A 17,959-nucleotide genomic window follows, 5' to 3' on the forward strand; every position below is an offset into this window, starting at 1 on the left:
GCTACAAGCCAGGAAACCACACTGCATCACAATGCACACACACACAAAAAAGATTTTGCATGCCCTATGCAATCACAGTTGTGCACCTGGACATTGTGCAGACAGCAGCTTGAGAAGTCTTTATTGTCATTAATTTGTGTTTTCACAAACAGAAATACCATCTGCAGTTGTATTGATCAGACCTGGCACATAATTCTTTGCCACAGTGACATAAAGCTAAAAACTTTTTCTCTGTTGGGCTTTAGTTTTTCAAACACAAGCAAAAGCTTTCAAAAAGGGCCCCTGAAGTCAGATTCTATGGTTTGCAGTGTGCTCACCAGTACACTGTTTAGCCAAGAAATTGCTAGAGTCCTAAAAGGGTGTCAGAACCACCCAAGACAGAAGCCCTCTTCTTAACCTCCCAGCCTTGGTCTGCACTCATTGGGCTGGGTTAATGCCAGCACAAACAGACAGGCCCAAGGACCCAGACTGGTTTCATTTTGTTGGTTTTGCCTTCTTGACAATTCTGCTCTAAGCTGGAGCTGTGACACTTGAGTGACTCACCTGGGGTAAGTTTTTTCACTTAAAGACAGTATTTCAACAAGCAATTGTTGCATTAAAACGTCAGTAAAATCCCAGAATGCTACATATTTAAATGTTGGAAGTGGAAGTCCCTGGGAACATCTTGATTCTAAACTGCTATTTAAAATCTGTGCTTCAGGCTTATCACTTCTGTCACTTAATGCCAGTCAGCAGTCCCAACAGATAAGATAAATGAAACAGACCAACTGTTCCTGGAATCAACAGACACAGCAAAATCTTTAGTGTCTAAATTCACATATATTCAGGATTTTTATATACACATTCAAGATGCAGCTTCAGGTTTCTCATTTTCACTCAAGTTTCATCCAGTGGCCTTGTTAAGTCTACAGCGAGCATATGAGTGGTGGGAGATGATCCTCCCCGGAGGCCCCTCAAGAACACCTGGGGTTTGGGTACATTGCTGGAGCCGTCCCGCTTGGTCTGGGTGCCAGCTTCCTTTGGCAGGTACACTTGGGTGCAGTTCTCCCTTCTCATGTGGCTGAGATCAGTCTGCATGGAATGAGTTAACATGCGGCGCAAGTTGGCCTAAAGACACAAAAAGAATCAGATTAAGCAAAATTTTGTTTGAACATTTTAGCACCAGTATATCACAGAATCACAGAATCACAGAAATTCAAGGCTGGAAGAGACCTGTAAGATCATCAAGTCCAACCCATGTTCTAACTGTTCAACTAGATCATGGCACCAAGTGCCACATCCAGTCTTTTCTTGAACTCTTCGAGGGATGATGACTCCACCACCTCACTGGGTAAATGATTCCAGTTTCTGACCACTCTTTCTGTAAAATACTTCCTCCTTAATTCTAACTTGCATCTCCCTTGATGCAGCTTGAGACTGTGTCCTTTTGTTCTATCTGTTGTCACCCGGAGAAAGAGGCCGACCCCCAGCTCACCACAGCCACCCTTCAGGAACTTGAAGAGAGTGATAAGGTCACCCCTGAGTCTCCTTTTCTCCAGGCTGAACAACCCCAGCTCCCTCAGTTGTTCTTCATATGGCTTGTGCTCCAAGCCCCTCACCAGCCTCGTTGCCCTCCTCTGGACACGCTCAAGCATCTCAATGTCCCTCCTAAAGTGAGGGGCCCAGAACTGGATGCAATACTCCAGGTGAGGCCTCACCAGTGCCGAGTACAGGGGAAGAATGACCTCTCTGTTCCTGCTGGCCACTCCATTCCTGATACTGGCCAGGATGCCATTGGCCCTCTTGGCCACCTGGGCACACTGCTGGCTCGTGTCCAGCCGACTGTCAACCAGCACCCCCAGGTCCCTTTCCACCTGAGCACTGTCCAGCCACTCCGTCCCCAGCTTATATCGGTGCAGGGGGTTATTGTGGCCAAAGTGCAGGACTCGGCACTTGGACTTATTGAACTTCATCATATACTCAGAAGTGTTTGTCTATTTTACATCCATGGGCTTCACAAACCTGGGACATGGCCCACCTTACCCTCCTGTCAATACACAGTTGTGACTGTGATTTGGTAAATACTGATCTAACAGGATGTGTGAACAGCACTTTAGGTGCCCCACACAATTTTAAATGTCTCTTAAGAATTTCATATCATTGGTCATTGTCCTTCAAATTTTCTTAAATGCTTCACCTTTTTTTTTTTTTTTTTGGTTAGAATAAAATGTTTTCATGGCAAGTGCTTCCAGTCTTTGTCTGGTTTCTGACAAATATGATGAGGTTTAGAGGCTGGTGTCACAAAGTATCAGATAAAAGTGAAAAAATGCCTTCTTATTACCACGTTGCTCACTAACCCCTTGACAAGGGGTAAAAGTTAGGACAATTTATGATTAAAGCTGGCTATTCACAGAAATTCCCAGAGATACAACAACAAAACTACTTCTCACAAACAGTTAATATTCCAAAGCCAGCACTTGAAACAAAAAAATGTTCCTTATTCCACTGAGCCTTCTGTGTCAGCAATAATGTAAAACACTGTAAATTATGATATAATGTTGTCCTCAAAACACACAAAATACAGTCTCATGCTGGAATTCAGGCCCCTCCAAGTAAGTGAGGAAGTCCCTGGAGTCCAGTCCAGTCAGTGAAGACTGGAGCCAGTGGAAGCTGGAGAGTGATACAGCTGGCCAAATGTCCCAAGTGTTGTATCAGGGCAAGTTAAAATATTCTCCAGCCTCCACCACTGAGGTCTCTCTCTGCTGGAATGGAAGGTGAAACACCTAAATGTGGGCACATTTTGGTACCTTAATCTACAACTGAATCTTATATGCAGAGTCATCAAGCAGAATCCAGCAAAGAACAATAAGGAACTTATAGAGAAGATGCCATGGGAAGAAAGACAATATATTAAATTTTGTTTTGTTTAGTTTTGGTTTTTTTTTTTTTTTCCCAAGGGTTTTAATGATGGAATGTATGCTATTACAAGGAACTATGCTTGCACAGAGAAACAAATGTGAGCTAAAATGTTTACTTCTAACAGCATATAGGTTTTAACAAAGTAATAGGTTAATATTTCAAACCACTACAAGTTTTTTGGCTGAGTATGAACAACACAAAAAACACCAAAGGCATGTGAGCTAATCCTCTAACAAAACCCACAAATATGTCTGATGTTTTCCTGAAGTATCAAATTCATTGATGCACTGGTAAACTATTTCTGTTATTTTATCACTTTGTTATGAAATGTTTTATCATCTCCATATTACAAATTAGCATAGTCAAAGCACTTTTGCATGCATCTGGGATTTTTTCTTTCAGCTCCATATCACTAATCTCACATTTGGACAGCTGAGGCTAGAACACCCTTAGTACTTTAAAGTACTTTCTCTAAATATTTCACACTAACAAGCTACAAATTTGTTTGTGAATGTTCTTCAGGACCAGATATTGGAAAATATCCACTTTTGCTTATGATGAAGAGCCACTGACCACATCTTATGTTTATTTATATATTTTGTCCTTTACAGAAGCAAAAGAGGCTTTTAGCTAGGCTTCTTGTAAACCTAACTGGCTTCTTTATATACCTCAGTAACAACTATTTCTTAGAATCCTTTATGAGCTAGCAACACTGGCAAGACTCCTCAGTCCAAAATTTTGGTTTACTTTCACAATGTTAGAGATTTCATGGCAAAAAGGAAAACAGAAAGGAAATAGGCTGCCCAGTAGGCCACAGACCTCCACAGTGCATCTGTTCACAGAAGTTAAAAAAAACCTTTAGTATTATATGTTCAGTTGATATTGTTAACTGCAATATTCCCTGTACTCACAAGTTGTTTATTTTGATTGCATTCTGAAAATCAGGTGTTATACCTTGACAACTACATGTGCTGGCAAACCCTAGAGAGAAGCTTCTGACATATTTACTGTTATTTTAAAAGTTTTTATGTACATATGTGGTGAACCTTCTATGGACAGACTGTGATTTCCAATCCATCAGAAAATCCTGATAGTATGACAAACATTTGCTTTGGCTTTTTCTCACAAAGAAATTATATAGTAGTATCTTCAACCAAATAAATTGATTTGAATGTAGAACAACCTTAATATCCAATGCAATTCAATTCAAAACAACAAACTCTTATTACATAAAGAAGGCAACTGAAAAATTTGAAATTAATAGATATAGAAGTGGAAGCACTGCTTAAAAAACAGGGAAAATTATGTAAGAAGTGAGAGAAGTCTAAAAATAAGGAGAGAGAATATCTAGAAAAAAAATTGGACCAGTTGTAATGAAGTATATGTCTTTGACTAAAAGGTTAGATTTATGTTTCAAGGAACAAAAATTAAGAATAATTAATTATAAATTTGTTATGTCCAACAATGAAAATCTGATAACAGTACAAACCAGTTTTATAGCTTTTCTTCTCAGTTCCCATTCATTCCATTCATAGGATCTCACAATAGTTGGAGGCAAGATATGAGTATCAGTTTGAGTACCACTCTCACGTTTTTGGGGTGGTTTCATTGAACCTGTGCTTGCCTTTCTGGCCTGGATGAAAAGAAACAACCAAAGCCAAGCAAGGCATTGAGAAGAATACACAGAAATAGCATATGGGTATGGAACTTTTTAAAAGCAAATAGAGACCTGCAAACCACAAGTGGATAATTATTTTTACATTCAACAATATTTTTGTTCCCCATGCCCCCACTAAAAGGAAACCATTAAGCACCTGGTGGATTTAATTTCTGACAGAAAACCTTTGATGCAGAGGCCACAGCTGAATTGCAGGGTCCTGTCTACTGAGGGAGTGTTTAATTGTTGGATTTTAGAAAAAATGGGTCCCATCACCAGTATTTTATGATGCAGGCACCCCAGTTTGTCTTCATGAATGGATTAAAAATCACAAATCATAACTGGGAGAAATCCACATATGTCTGCTATAGCTGGGATATAAACTATGTTTCAAACCAAGGGCCAGTTCAAGACTACATTCTTTCCACTGCTAGGGATCTAAAATTCACAAGTGGATCACAGAGAATGTGATAATGCCTATAAATCCAAACCAAGTCTTTGAATTTCCCAGAATAACACCATCACATTCATTATTGGTGACTCTCCTTTTATTTTTTAATATGCTCCATAACTTCTGTCCCCAGATACAACTACACCCTCATCCAGCACACATGGATGGAGTGTTGAGCTAAAGCTCCACTTAATGTGATATCTGACATATCCTCTGTTGCATTTATTTACTGGTCCTTTAAGCTACTTTTGCAAAAATGAGGAAAAGAAACATCAGACACAAGACCTGCCTAGGCTATGGACTAGCAGCTTTTATCACTGCCAGAGTGCTTTGGATTTACATATTCTCCTATGAATACAAAAGGTGAGAATGACACTAAGTAGTAACATTTCTTCAACACTCTGAAGACCTGGAAAAGATGGACCTTCAGACAGGCAGAGGATTTTACTTCTTTCCTAAAGATAGGTATCATCTGTTCTCTTTTAGAAAGGACAGACCAACCAGTGACCCAGCAGCTGTTTAGCAAGAGGCACGGGCAGTGTGTACCTGTGTATGTGGAACAAGGTATTCAAACTGATGATGGAGCTCAAGCAGTTGAATTAGCTCTGCATATTTTTTTGCTTTTTCTATATTCAATTGAATGAACTTATCTGGATCTTTAGCAAAGATGTATGCATCTTCTTTTGAACTGAAAACATAGTATTTCTCCTTGTGCTTCAAAATTCCAATAGCAGGATTTCCTAAAAATAAGAAGAAACACTAACCCAAAATAAGCCTCACAAATTAAAATAGTGAACAGTATGATATCCAATACAAAAGATATTTGTAATCAAGATTCTGTGTTTGCCTCAAGTTAGTTTCACTTCATTTCTGAACTCAGTATAAACCCTTAAAAGCAAGCTTTTTTAAAATATAGAAAACTCTATTTAGTTAGGTCAGTAAAACTGCTTTGATCAGTTCACATCCAGCATGCCTTAGGTGCATGTCTCAGAAAAACAACAGATAAAACACATATAGCAAAGGCATAAGAAACCAGTCTTTACCCTCAAATGTTTCCCCTAAAATCTTCAGCAAATATCTGATTGCAGATCAGCAGTGCATTTATACCAAAGGGCATAACACTGACATGAACTGAAGAAGCAGATAAAGCAACTGGGAAGCCAAACATCAAATTAAGAGAGAAAATGAAGTGTCAATAATGGCCAAATAACTTATACAGGAAAACACAAACTGATTTCAAGGACAGTGGCAGGTTGGGCTTCAGATGTCATTGCCCAGGAAAGACCAGAATCATCACAGACCTTGAACACACTCAGTCAAAAAAGAAATTATTAGTATGCAAATGGAGGAAGAGAAGAAAACCAATATTATAACAACCTATAATAATATTTGTAATAATACATTTTGTTCCAACACAACAGAACAAGTAAAAGGGAGCTAGGGGTGATCAAGGGCTTGTGATACCTTTCATAGAAGGAGGGGTAAAAGAAGAAAGCCTCCTCAGCATTGAAAAGAAAAAAGAGATAATATGATAGGGGGTTATAAAACCATGAATTGTGTGCAATATAAAATTACCATTTAGTAATTTTCCTAACAGAAGGACTATCAATTTGTTGAAATTATCAAGCCAGAGCTTAAAACCATCTCAAAAAGAGGTACCTTTTCATAGCATGTATAATTATAATTGTGGGGCTCTTGAGAATAAGAATATCCCATGACAAACTCTAGGTGGATTCCAGAATCAATTAGATAAATTAAAACCTCTTTGAAGGATTATTCAACAGAAGGTTACAGACTTAACATTAATCAGAGGAAATCCCATAACCACCAACTGCTAGGATTGAAAGGATATAATTAAAGAAAGATCACTCTGACTTGAATTCTCATAATTTTAAAGTGTTCATGACTGTCCACGTGCAGTAATCAGATACAGGGCTAGAGAGACCTTCAATCCAACTAAGGACAGCTGTTCTCATGTGCAGTACTAAGTGTAAGTAAATTACATTGCCATAAAAATATCTGTTCTTTAATACTGACTAGTAAATGGCCATATTTTCTTCCCAAACTCCCATAGGTTTAAAAAAATTCTATATGGACAGGTTCTAGAAAGGACAGGAAGATGGGAAACATGAACTAGGATAGCTGAAATAAGGCCAACTTTCAAGACAGATGAGCCTAGAGAGACCAAAAATTCCTACAATTAGTTGACTTAATCAAGTGCACTTTTGTATTCTTTTCAGGAAAGATTTTTAGTACTTTGTCATGACTATTTAAAATACATATGAGGTAAGCATGAATGGCTATGTTTACACATATGGATGCACAAAACAGAAGGAACTGCCATTTCCCTATGCCTGCACTACAGCACATTAACAACAGTGACCAAACCTGTATTCAGTTGCAGTGTAGGTTATACAGACACACACAGAGCAGGAAGAAACATTTATCTATCCCATCTTGTTTCTGCCCCTGCTCCTCTTCAAGCCATTCTGCCTTCTACTAAGGACAGTTTATTTGTGTATTTTAAAACAGATACTTTAACAATGGAAATAAGTTACCTGAGGTGAAAATTGCAAATGTAGAAAAACAGTATTCCAGCTTTGACATAAGAGGATGCATTCAGAATGCCTTTACATTTTTCCTTGTGTAAATATATTGTATGGAAAATATCTAACCACAAAGCATACCTGGTAGGATAATACCTTTCACACCAATTGAATGTGCACAGAAACCACGGTACTGGATCAGCAACTGATCAAAGTTATCAGTAGTCTCTGGAAAAAGCCATTCTCGGTTCGTGAAATCAGAAACATTCACTCTGGTTTCTAAGAAAAGATAAAACAAAGGAAGGACTTCAATATTAAAATATCAGATGTCTAAAAGCTAATGATATTACAGGATGACCAGATTACTCTGGTTTTCACCGGATGATCTGCAGTGCCCAGATCCCAGAAGCCAAAATTTCGTCCTGCCTTGAAAGCAAACCTACTGAAAATCAGTTCTGTGAGAACCTTCTTTAGTAGCATTAGTTTTCTTTGAAAACGTGGGACAACAACAGGAAGATAATAGTTTAATCTTTGATTTTGTTTTCACCCACACATGCCTTACAAATGCCCTGGCATAAAACTTGGTTCCTGGGGATACCATCTTACAAACAATCCCTTCTGGTAACCAAAGCCCTGTTATATCATTTTGTTTATACTCTACCCCTCAATTTCCAAAGTTCTGAAATGTATAAAAAGACATTAATACACTTCAAAAATTTGTTTTTAAAAATATAAATATTCTCTGATCATTCTGAAATTTTTGTAAGGCATACTTGTATCTAGAAGCTTTATTTTAATTTTATATGTAAAAATAGAATCACAAGCTACACTACATGAAAATGTAAATCTATACCCTACAAGGCTCATTTTAATTTACTGTGCAAATTCTGAGTAGTAAATAATCAATATAGCACACCTTCTGTAAAGCACATTTTGTAAAGAAAATTCAAACTACAAAATCTTGGAAAATTTAGGAAAATCAAAAAGTTTCAACTTTCCATACCCATGGTTTCTTTTATCCTTTCCTCATCACTTTTCACAGTCACTCCTTCCAGAAGAGATGTTAGCATTTCCTCTGGAAAAAGCTGTGATTGGATTTCCAAGAATTGTTGCAGATTGTCAGCCATATTTGTGAGGAAGCTTAGCAGTAGCATTTCATCCTGAAAGCCGGCCCAAAGCTTAGAAAGTTCCATAAACAGAGGCTGGAACATAAAGAAAATTATCTGAAATACAGATTTGTTTTATGTCTACGGTGTAACCCAAGCACTGTGCACAACAATCTCAGCCATGAACAAAGCAGGGCTGATCTCCAAGGCCTTCAGCAAGCAGAAATTCCAGGGGAACTCAGGGACACTGTAAGAGGAGCTTCCATCACATATGCCTAAAGCAAGTATATCCAGCATGTCAACCCACAGGCAAGAGTTGTACTTCTCTATATTTTACTTCAGAGCCTTTCTCAAATAAATGTACTCTGTGACCATGCTTTGAATTTAGCACTTCATTGACAATACTGTTTTATAACTGAAAATATGGTGTACAGGAGTAAGGACCAGAAGGAACACACCTGATTAATTACCAAAGTAGGTAAAACCACACCGCTATATAAACTGCCAAGTTTTGTTATTTTGTCTGCCCTGATTCCAGAGTGAGTTGGCACCACAGCCCCAGGCCATCATGTGTCTCAAATGGAAGGGATGCAGGCCTCTCCAGAGTGGTCCAGGGTTCAGGGCAAAACTGGAGGCTGCCCTTCCCAGCACTGACATGCTGTTGGCATACAGGTGTAGGCACATAAAGCAGCAGCCTATAAGCTTTAAGTGTAAATGCTGCTTTCAATGACAGTGACATAAAACGTGCCCTGTTACACCTAAACACACAGAGAGCATTTACAGCAAGAGATTCAACCAATCTGAAATGCACACTGAACCACACATTTTATGCATGCTAACAACATTATCATGAGAGCAGCCAACAGAGCCAGCTCTGAAATTCATCAGCATTGCTAATGCTCTGGAAATCTTATGGTTACAAAAATGGAAGAAACTAAAGGAAGATTAAAAACATTCTTAATAAAATAAGCAAAGAATATTAATGAAATGTACTATTTTTCCTAAAGCAAGTGTTTGCTACAAATATAGGCCTTATCCTATACTTTTTAAAAGACAGAATGCCCTGTATCTCTACCTTTGTAGAGGATCCAGCTTGTTGGCAACAAGCCAAAGACAAGAAAAATTATTTAAATAGTGTGTTAATAAAAAAAATCTCTATCTGAAAAGGATCTGAAATTGAAAGGCATTATATATTTTGTCTTCAGCAGAGAAGTCAAAACAACTAACCAACCAGAAGAGAAAAAAATTCCAGGAAGGCAGCAAACAACAATAGACAGCTTTTAGGGAAAAGGGTAAGATGTATCAGTCACTCAAGCCCCACAAAGATACAGAAGAGGAAAAACTGCTTTGAGTAGCTGGACAAAAGGAGAAAATGTTCTCCAAACAAGAACATCTGGTTTATAAAATCAAAAGCATACATAAATTCAGTTAAAGTGCTGTTCCCATGAGTTTCCAGCTTGGATGCTCTTATGGGAAGTGTAAAAAATACTCTGAGTAGAAGGGGGTCATGATCTTCCTCTGCAGTAGGCTTTATTTTGCTTTCTAATAATTAGCTTAGAATGTTAAAAAATAACCTAAAACATGTATGAAACTGCATGCTGGTGCAGCAGCCCACCACAAAGAACTGGAATGATAATCAAATCACACAAAATAATGAGCTCTTACATGAAAAGCAAATTTAAATTAAGCTGGTTTCTAGCATATTTCTCTCCTGTTTCCTTTATAACATGCCAGCATAATAATCCCAGGTTTTCACAGGCTCATTAAGCAGCCTCCCTCATAATACCTGTAGTTCACAGCACTCCTTCCCTTTCCCCCAATACCTCCTTCCCATGTCCTGTAGCTCCCAACCAAGGGTGCAACAGCACAGAATCACAATCCTTCAGTGGCTGCTCACTGGCCAGAGAGCACACAAACCTCATTTCAGACCTGATCTTGGTAAGACTCTAATTGTGTGTCTCTAGTTGCTCTTATTTTTCCCCCATAAAACTTGCAGAAAATGACATATTTTGAGATCTTTTGACTCTGACAAATGTGACTGAAACTTGCCAACAGGTTCAGAAGCTATTGGAAGGGGAAAAGAGGCTGACACTCATCACAGAAACCCAGTTTCTTCAGAAAAATTATATAAATGACTCATACTGTAATTACAGGGATGGCTATGTGAGGGAATTTTAAAAGAATCATACTCTGTTGTGCTGTTTTCTGCAATCATTATGTTCTTACAGTTTCTGCAATGAACGGGAAAGAATATATACACACACAAAAAAGGAAATCTACAAATAATGACAACTCAAGACACTTACAGTAAAATACCATTTAATTCCTTTGCTGCCTTTTTGTACCTTACCTTTTTTTACCTTAAGAGCAAGTGTTTTAGTTGCCCCTTCAAAAATCACAGAATTTCGATATTGTAATAGAGAGAAAATTTGTAGCCTCTTGCTACACATAAACTACTCAAAAACACACCTGCAAAGTATCTTACTTTATTAATGTTTTCTACTGAAGAAGTAATGGGTTTCCTATTCATAATACTTACAAAAACTTCTCTGGACTCTATGGAAGTCTTATCCTGCACTGTGTTTTTCAATAACATCATTTCTGCTTCAAACTGAACATCCAACGATTCAACTTCTTGAGCACTTGTAATTGCATTAGACTGGAAAGAGAACAACAGGCAAAACGTATCACACTCCAAAAACCAAGTATTTAGTAACAAGTATTTACCCGGGCCTCTTCTTTTAACTATTTTCAGAAAAATTGTCTTAAGGAACAAGATGTACTCTAGCTATCCACAGAATATATTTTTCCTTAAATGTTCAGGTGTTCAGGCACCTCAGTCACACATAAACTTCCAATTTTTATAGAAAATCCTCTGGATTTTCCCAATGAAGAGAACAAAAAGAAAAAAAAAATACATTTTTTCAATGCCTTATACAGGAAAGACTAATAAAAAACTGCAGTTTCTCTAAAGACAAATGAAAAGCTCTTCAGTAATAAAACAAGAATTTAAATTGTATTCTCCAAAGACTTTTGATGACTCCATATATTTTGGGGGTGTCTGAAGACTAAAACTGAGAATTTATGGATTGGTCAAGGAGATTTTTTTCTCTCATGCCTTTTGGGGCAGAGAATTACTATGTAAAGAACTGTTTAATGGTGGACTTGGCAGTGCCAGGCTAATAGGTTAATGGTTGGACTCAATGATTTTAAAGGTATTTTCAAAGCTAAACAATCTTTGGTTCTTTATCTAAAGATATATTTTATTTTATTTCATTTATTTCCAAATATTTTTTCTTATATTTCTGTCCTGTGCAAGTAGGTAACTTGAAGACATTCCACCTGCATTAGAAGTCCACAGGATATCACACCTCACCTGAAGGATGCAAAGGAAGGCTTCATACTGTCTCACATTGAATAGTGCTTCTTTTAATTTAAGAAATCTAAGCTGGGAGAAGCTCTGGGGGTCCTCCTGCATGGCCTCCAGCAGGGCTGTGTAGCGGTGGGCCAGCAGCTGGCAGGAGTGCAGACGCTCGTCCAGAGTCCGCGTAGCCGAGGGAATGGCTTCGCTCAGGATCTCTGGCACTAGTCACGTGGAATAAATAGGAAATGTGTATAGAAAGAATCAATGAAGTCATTATCACATGGTGAAAGTGCAATATTTGAGCATAATGGTCTTCCAATTAAATTTTGATTTCTACATTTTGTTCTTATATTCATGCATTTCCAAATTCTTGCAAACCAGATTAAATCACCCTATCTCACTAGTCGGGTTGTTGCAAATATTTAGAATTACAGGTGTGGAAATACCACAGTCAAGTCAAGGAATGTGAGAAAACTTGCTTTATGGTAGATGCAACTCTGTTGCTACAACTGACATGGGTTTCCTGAGAGTATCTGCACAATTTTCAATTCTCAGTTTCCTAATTTGTAAAATACCAGTAACAATAACACGCCTCCCCGAGATGGGAAATTATTGGAGCAGCTCCAGTGAAGAAGTCCAGTAGAATGAATTGGGAATAGCCAGCTCAAATGCAGTTGTTTACTTACAGTCATCAATGCAGCTTCCTCCTTTCTGGCACTGCTTGTTGTACAAACGAATTCCTGTCACTAGCATGGCAAGATCTTTCAGCTGTTGTTCTTTGTCCTTCTTACTGAGTGAGATGAAAGTAATCATTTCTGTCTGGGGGAATATACTCTGCAAGGCAGCTGTAAGCATTACAAAGTGAGAGAAAACCCTCAATATGAGGGAATAGAAAAGAAAATCATTAAATAAGCAAAAATAGCCTCTCCTAAACAAAAGGAGGAAATATATGGGAAATTTACACTTCAAGGCTAAGCAGTGACAGTTTGGACAGCAAGCATTCATCACAGTTTACCTCATTTGTATGTAAATATCAGTGAAGAGGAAGTGAAATTTTATTTTTTCAAGAAGAAAAGCCCAATTTCACAGCTGGGGGTTTACTGACCTGTTACCTCCCTGACAGCCTCAATATCTGTTGGGGATCCCAGGCCAGATCTCAGTAGCACATAGGCAACAATCTTTTGATACATATTCTCCATTTCTTCTCGTGTATGTGGACCACTCTCACTGACGGCTCTAACTACAGGAGCCAGTTTTCCTTCCAGAACACGCTCCTGCTCACTCAGTAATTCATCTAGGAAAGAAAGTCACTTAAAAAGTGCTATCTAAATCCTTTGAAATTTGCCCTATACAGAGGGTGTAATTCATTTCCACAGTCAGAGCACCAACTTAAGGTTTCTGAAACACAGGTACATGAAAGAGATGTTTGTAGTACCACATCATTAGAATTAAAACCAGCAGAGTTAAACATTAATGGTATGTTAATTAGCATGATTAACATCAGTCAGTAGAGTCCTGAGAACCATTCAGGCTAAGCTAGACAGCAAGTCTCTGGCTCTCTGAACTCCTCTGACTGTAGGTGGACTTAACTTACACACACACAATATTTCAAAAACACCTGAAGTTACATGCTCAAGTTGGAATACTCCTCAGGATCTCAAAAACTTGCTGGAGCTACTGAGCTTATAGAGTCCAGAGAATTTAGGAGAAGCTCCCCATGTTGCTAATTTTTGGTTTTAATCCATGCTAACAGGAAAACATTGTCATTATCTCCCCACAGAGCAATGCTTTTTTCACGTCTATGCCTGTTCTGTGTCTTCTATTTCCCAGCCAGCCTCCACTGTCCCTTTGAGATCAGGAATTACATTTACAGCAAAGGCATTTTCTCCATCTCATTTTATTTTCACATTCTCATTCTCAGATCATGTGAAATTACTACTGATGAGAGAAAAACGTACTCAGCTAAAGCTGTAACTGATTGTTCAAGATTACATAAATCTCCCAGTTAGGGATATTGATAAAATACTGAGTTCTGAGGGCCTTCAGACACACAGGGGCAGGTGCAAGCTTTTCTTGCTGAAGGCAGCTAACCATTGAAAGTGTAAGTGTCCTCAAGCAACCTCATACATTATATTCAGTAAATCTCTCAGACAGCATGAGAAGAGTGTACTCTCAAATCTAATGTGCACTTTTCCCTACTATATCCATACTGAAACATCAGACTCCTGTACAGTAAATTTCTCCTGGGATTTTATTTTGTTTACTGACAGGATTAATTTAACAGTAATTACTATCCTTATATTATAAACTCAGCATCAACTTCTATGAAAACATATTTGAAATTACCTCGGTTTGCATAGTTCATATCAAAGTAAACTTGCATCTTAATTGTGCTTAGGGATGGGTTTGTTGTGTCAAGCAGTCTGGTAACACAGAGCTAAAAAGAGAGTCAGAGAAGTGAGTTCTTTCTCATCTCTGGGGAAACATCTGAACTGACAGTGATCTACTAAAGGTTGCACAACATCTGTAGAGCCCCCTCACTACCATTTTCTCCATATAAAGCTTTTCTAAGGCATTTATTTATGGAAACATAGTCCAGTCTTTAGCTACAGAGCCATGAGAATAAAGCAGCACTCAAATTTTGAAAGTGTTCATGTAATTTTAGTTAACAGGAGCAGAAAGCAAATAATGCTATAGTCTTAAATAAGTAGTGACTCTCAACATCATGTCAGAATTACCTGGATAAGATCCTGGATATCATTTTCTGTAAGGCTTCGATCCATATTAAAATCATTTCTTGGATCTAACACAACAGCTTTCACCTAGAGATTGCCAAAAGAAAGATACTAATTTATGTCCCAAAATATCATCTTTGCAACTCACTTTTTATTTTCTGAAATATCTCAGATGCATTTAATATTTCTTTACTATTTTTTTTATCCATTTCAGTCTTTGATAATGAAACAAATTACTTCATTTCACATCTTGCCAGTTTCAATCTCAGTTCTCAGGCACAAAAAAAAATGATACAAATATTTAAATATAGCTCCTTTAAAATTTACTTGGAAAAATATTTTCTTAAGTAACATTTTTTTGAAAATCCATCATGGTTTTTTATAAACTTCTAAGTTGGTGCTATATGCATTGATATAAACATTTACCATTTGAATAAAAAACCCCATAGTGTTCTACATGCAGGAAAATAAGTGCATGTTTGCAATTGGTGTTCATGCTACGTGTCTTGCCAGCCCCTTGTACAAATTCTTTACTCATTAAAATTTTCCTGCTTAATTGATTAATACTGCTTTTGAGCCCAATCTTTTTTCTAAAGCTGCAGTGTCACCTTTAGGGGAAAAAATAGCATATTAACAGTACTGCTGTGAAGCATTTACATTTATATACAAGTTTATCAAGAGCTGATCTTCAATAAAAAAAGAATCTAGCCCATCTTTCTTCAGACACAGCTTTGCAGGCACATCCAGACTATATTCTGTAGCAGCGCTGTGTCTCCTAAGAGATGCCAAAATGTAAAATGCTTTTAGGATACTTAAAATTGTCTACCAAGGACAATACTGAGATTGAATTCATTAAATTTTCGCTTTAAATGTGATCAAAGCAAATTCTTTCAAATATTCAGCCCATTTATAGTACCTGGCCCTGTCTGAGCAGAGAAACAAAATTATCCATCACAAGAGAAGGAGGAGGTGAACATCGAAGAATAAATATAGCAGCTGCATTAAACATTCACCTATGCATCACAGGTTCATTTATGAGAGTGTGAAGAAACGTTGTTAAAACTTGGTAAAACTTCTCTTTTTCACTTCTGAAAGAAAACAATGGTTTATCTGCCTGCAGAAGAAAGCTCCAAGTTGGAGTTCAGAGAGTTTGTGGGACTCAGGACATGCAGCCTTCTTGAAGCATTATATTCCCATAAGATTTCAGGGGAATAAAATACTTTTCCAGGTTTTTAGGACCCAATACTGGGGCTGAGTGCCCCTTTAAAATACCTCTCTGCAGGCAATAGGAAACCAAGATATTTCCAAGTTCAGGTCACCCCTGACAGCGTCAGCTGCCGCCAGCCCCTGAACGCCTCCTGTCGCGCTTACCATGAAGGCCACCAAGGTTTCCGAGAGGCTTTGTCCCTGGGCAGAGCACTCCAGCCCCACTTGGCGGATTATTCTCTTGAGGACACTTTGCGTCAGCTCGCCGGACATGCTGGCCAAACACGCCGGCCCTAAGCGGGTTACAGCCAGCGAGGTTTCGCTGCAGCGAGGGTCCCGGCCGGCCCGAGCCCGCCGCTTGCTCAGCAGCCTGTCCCGGTGCCGCTGTCCCCGCGCCGGCCGCTGGCCACGGGCGGGAGCCGAGCGCCGGCCCCGGGCGTTGCCATGGGGACGCGGCCCGGCCGGCCCGGCCTGCGGGAGAGCGGCGAGGGCAGGCGGGGATGGGCATTTACACACGGAGCACAGGGAGACAGGGTTTGTGCAGGATAGATGGGGCGGTGTGCCTGCAAAACGTACGCGCCTGCATGTACTCCAAGGACGCGGCTGTGGAGGCACAGGAGCCTGTGTGAGTGTCTGTGCACGCACACAAACCGTGCTGTGGACGTCTGCAGCTATGGCTGTATGCAGCTGTGTCTAAATATACATCCATATGTATGTATAAAGACACATACATACCGTATGTATACCTTAATATCACAGAATTGTTAGGGTTGGAAGAAACCTATAGAAATTATCCAGTTTAACCCCCCTTGCCAAGGCAGGGTCACCTGGAGCAGGTTACTCAGGAACGTGTCCAGGTGGGTTTGGGAGATCCATGATCTCTCTCTGGGCTGCCTATTCCAGGGCCCTGCCACCCTCAGTGTAAAAAAGTTCTTCCTCACGTTGAGGTAGAACTTCTTGTGCTTTAGATTATGGCCACTGCTCCTCACCCTCTCACTGGGCACCCTTGAAAAGTGTCTGGCACCATCCTCTTGGCACCCATCTTTGAGATATTTATGTGCATTAATGAAATCCCCTCCCAGTCTTTCAAGACTAAAGAGGCCCACCTCTTGCAGTCTTTCCTTATGAAAGACATGTTCCAGACCCCACATTGTTTTTATGGCCCTCCTCTAGACCCATGTATACTCATAGATACAATATATATCCCCCCACCATGGCAGCGGGGGTCAGAACTAGGTGATCTTTAAGGGCCCTTCCAACCCAAACTGCTCTATGAATGCTCTGCTTGAGGGGGGCAGAGTGGGAAAAAGAAAGCCTTCATGCCAAGCAAGCACACAGCCAAAACACCTGTGTGCTAACAACACACCAAAAATCCAAAGCACAACATCACAGGGAATGCTGATAAGCAAGCTAACTCCATCCCAGCCAGACCCGGTACAGATAAATGTATTTACACAGCTATAAATGCATACAATACATAGATAAATTCACACATACATGTACAAACAAAATGTGTGTATGGTACACAACGAGTGCTGCAGGCAGAGGCAGCACAGATGAGGCAACTTTGCAACACAAGCAAGACAGCTATCTTTGCTTTCAGGTCTCATGACTGCTGCTGGAGGTGGCAGCTCCTCTGGGTGCAGTGCCTGCAAGTACTACAGGTCACAGCCTGCAAGCAGCAGCCCAGTGAGCCCCAAGTTCTTGCACACACCAGTGGGCACACCAATGGATGAATGCACTGCCTTGCTGTAAGTGGTTTAGTTAGTCAATATGCATTTAATTCCAACTTTTCCGTGTCAGATAGAGGAAAGAGTAATAGCATGCTAATTAAATTTAAAAGCCATGTCTCTGAAAGGCAATCTAATAAGCTCAAAAGGCACAGGGAATGTAGGAATAACAGACGAAAAGCTACACCAGTTTTCCACTGATTTAATTTTTTTCCCTTTGATTTACACTGTCAGACAGAGGGAACTCCACTGAGAATCATGAGGAC

The 17,959-nt window shown here is 39.2% G+C and overlaps 1 protein-coding gene across 1 annotated transcript; it reads right to left on the minus strand.

The window, feature by feature from the left end:
• Window positions 1–5: 5 nt before the first annotated feature.
• On the minus strand, window positions 6–16,260 carry CFAP206 (cilia and flagella associated protein 206). The gene is made up of 12 exons (XM_058019583.1): window positions 16,129–16,260; window positions 14,761–14,844; window positions 14,369–14,459; window positions 13,128–13,316; window positions 12,709–12,867; window positions 12,035–12,243; window positions 11,198–11,317; window positions 8,556–8,754; window positions 7,694–7,831; window positions 5,553–5,746; window positions 4,388–4,531; window positions 6–1,107 (listed from the first exon to the last, which is right to left on the minus strand). The coding sequence occupies exons 1-12, from the start codon at window positions 16,234–16,236 to the stop codon at window positions 877–879; spliced, it is 1,866 nt and encodes a 621-aa protein (XP_057875566.1). The 5' UTR covers window positions 16,237–16,260; the 3' UTR covers window positions 6–876.
• Between the last annotated feature and the right edge of the window lie 1,699 nt (window positions 16,261–17,959).

The sequence above is a fragment of the Melospiza georgiana genome, chromosome 3 (genome assembly GCF_028018845.1).
Source record: "Melospiza georgiana isolate bMelGeo1 chromosome 3, bMelGeo1.pri, whole genome shotgun sequence".
NCBI classification, from domain to species: Eukaryota; Metazoa; Chordata; class Aves; order Passeriformes; family Passerellidae; genus Melospiza; species Melospiza georgiana.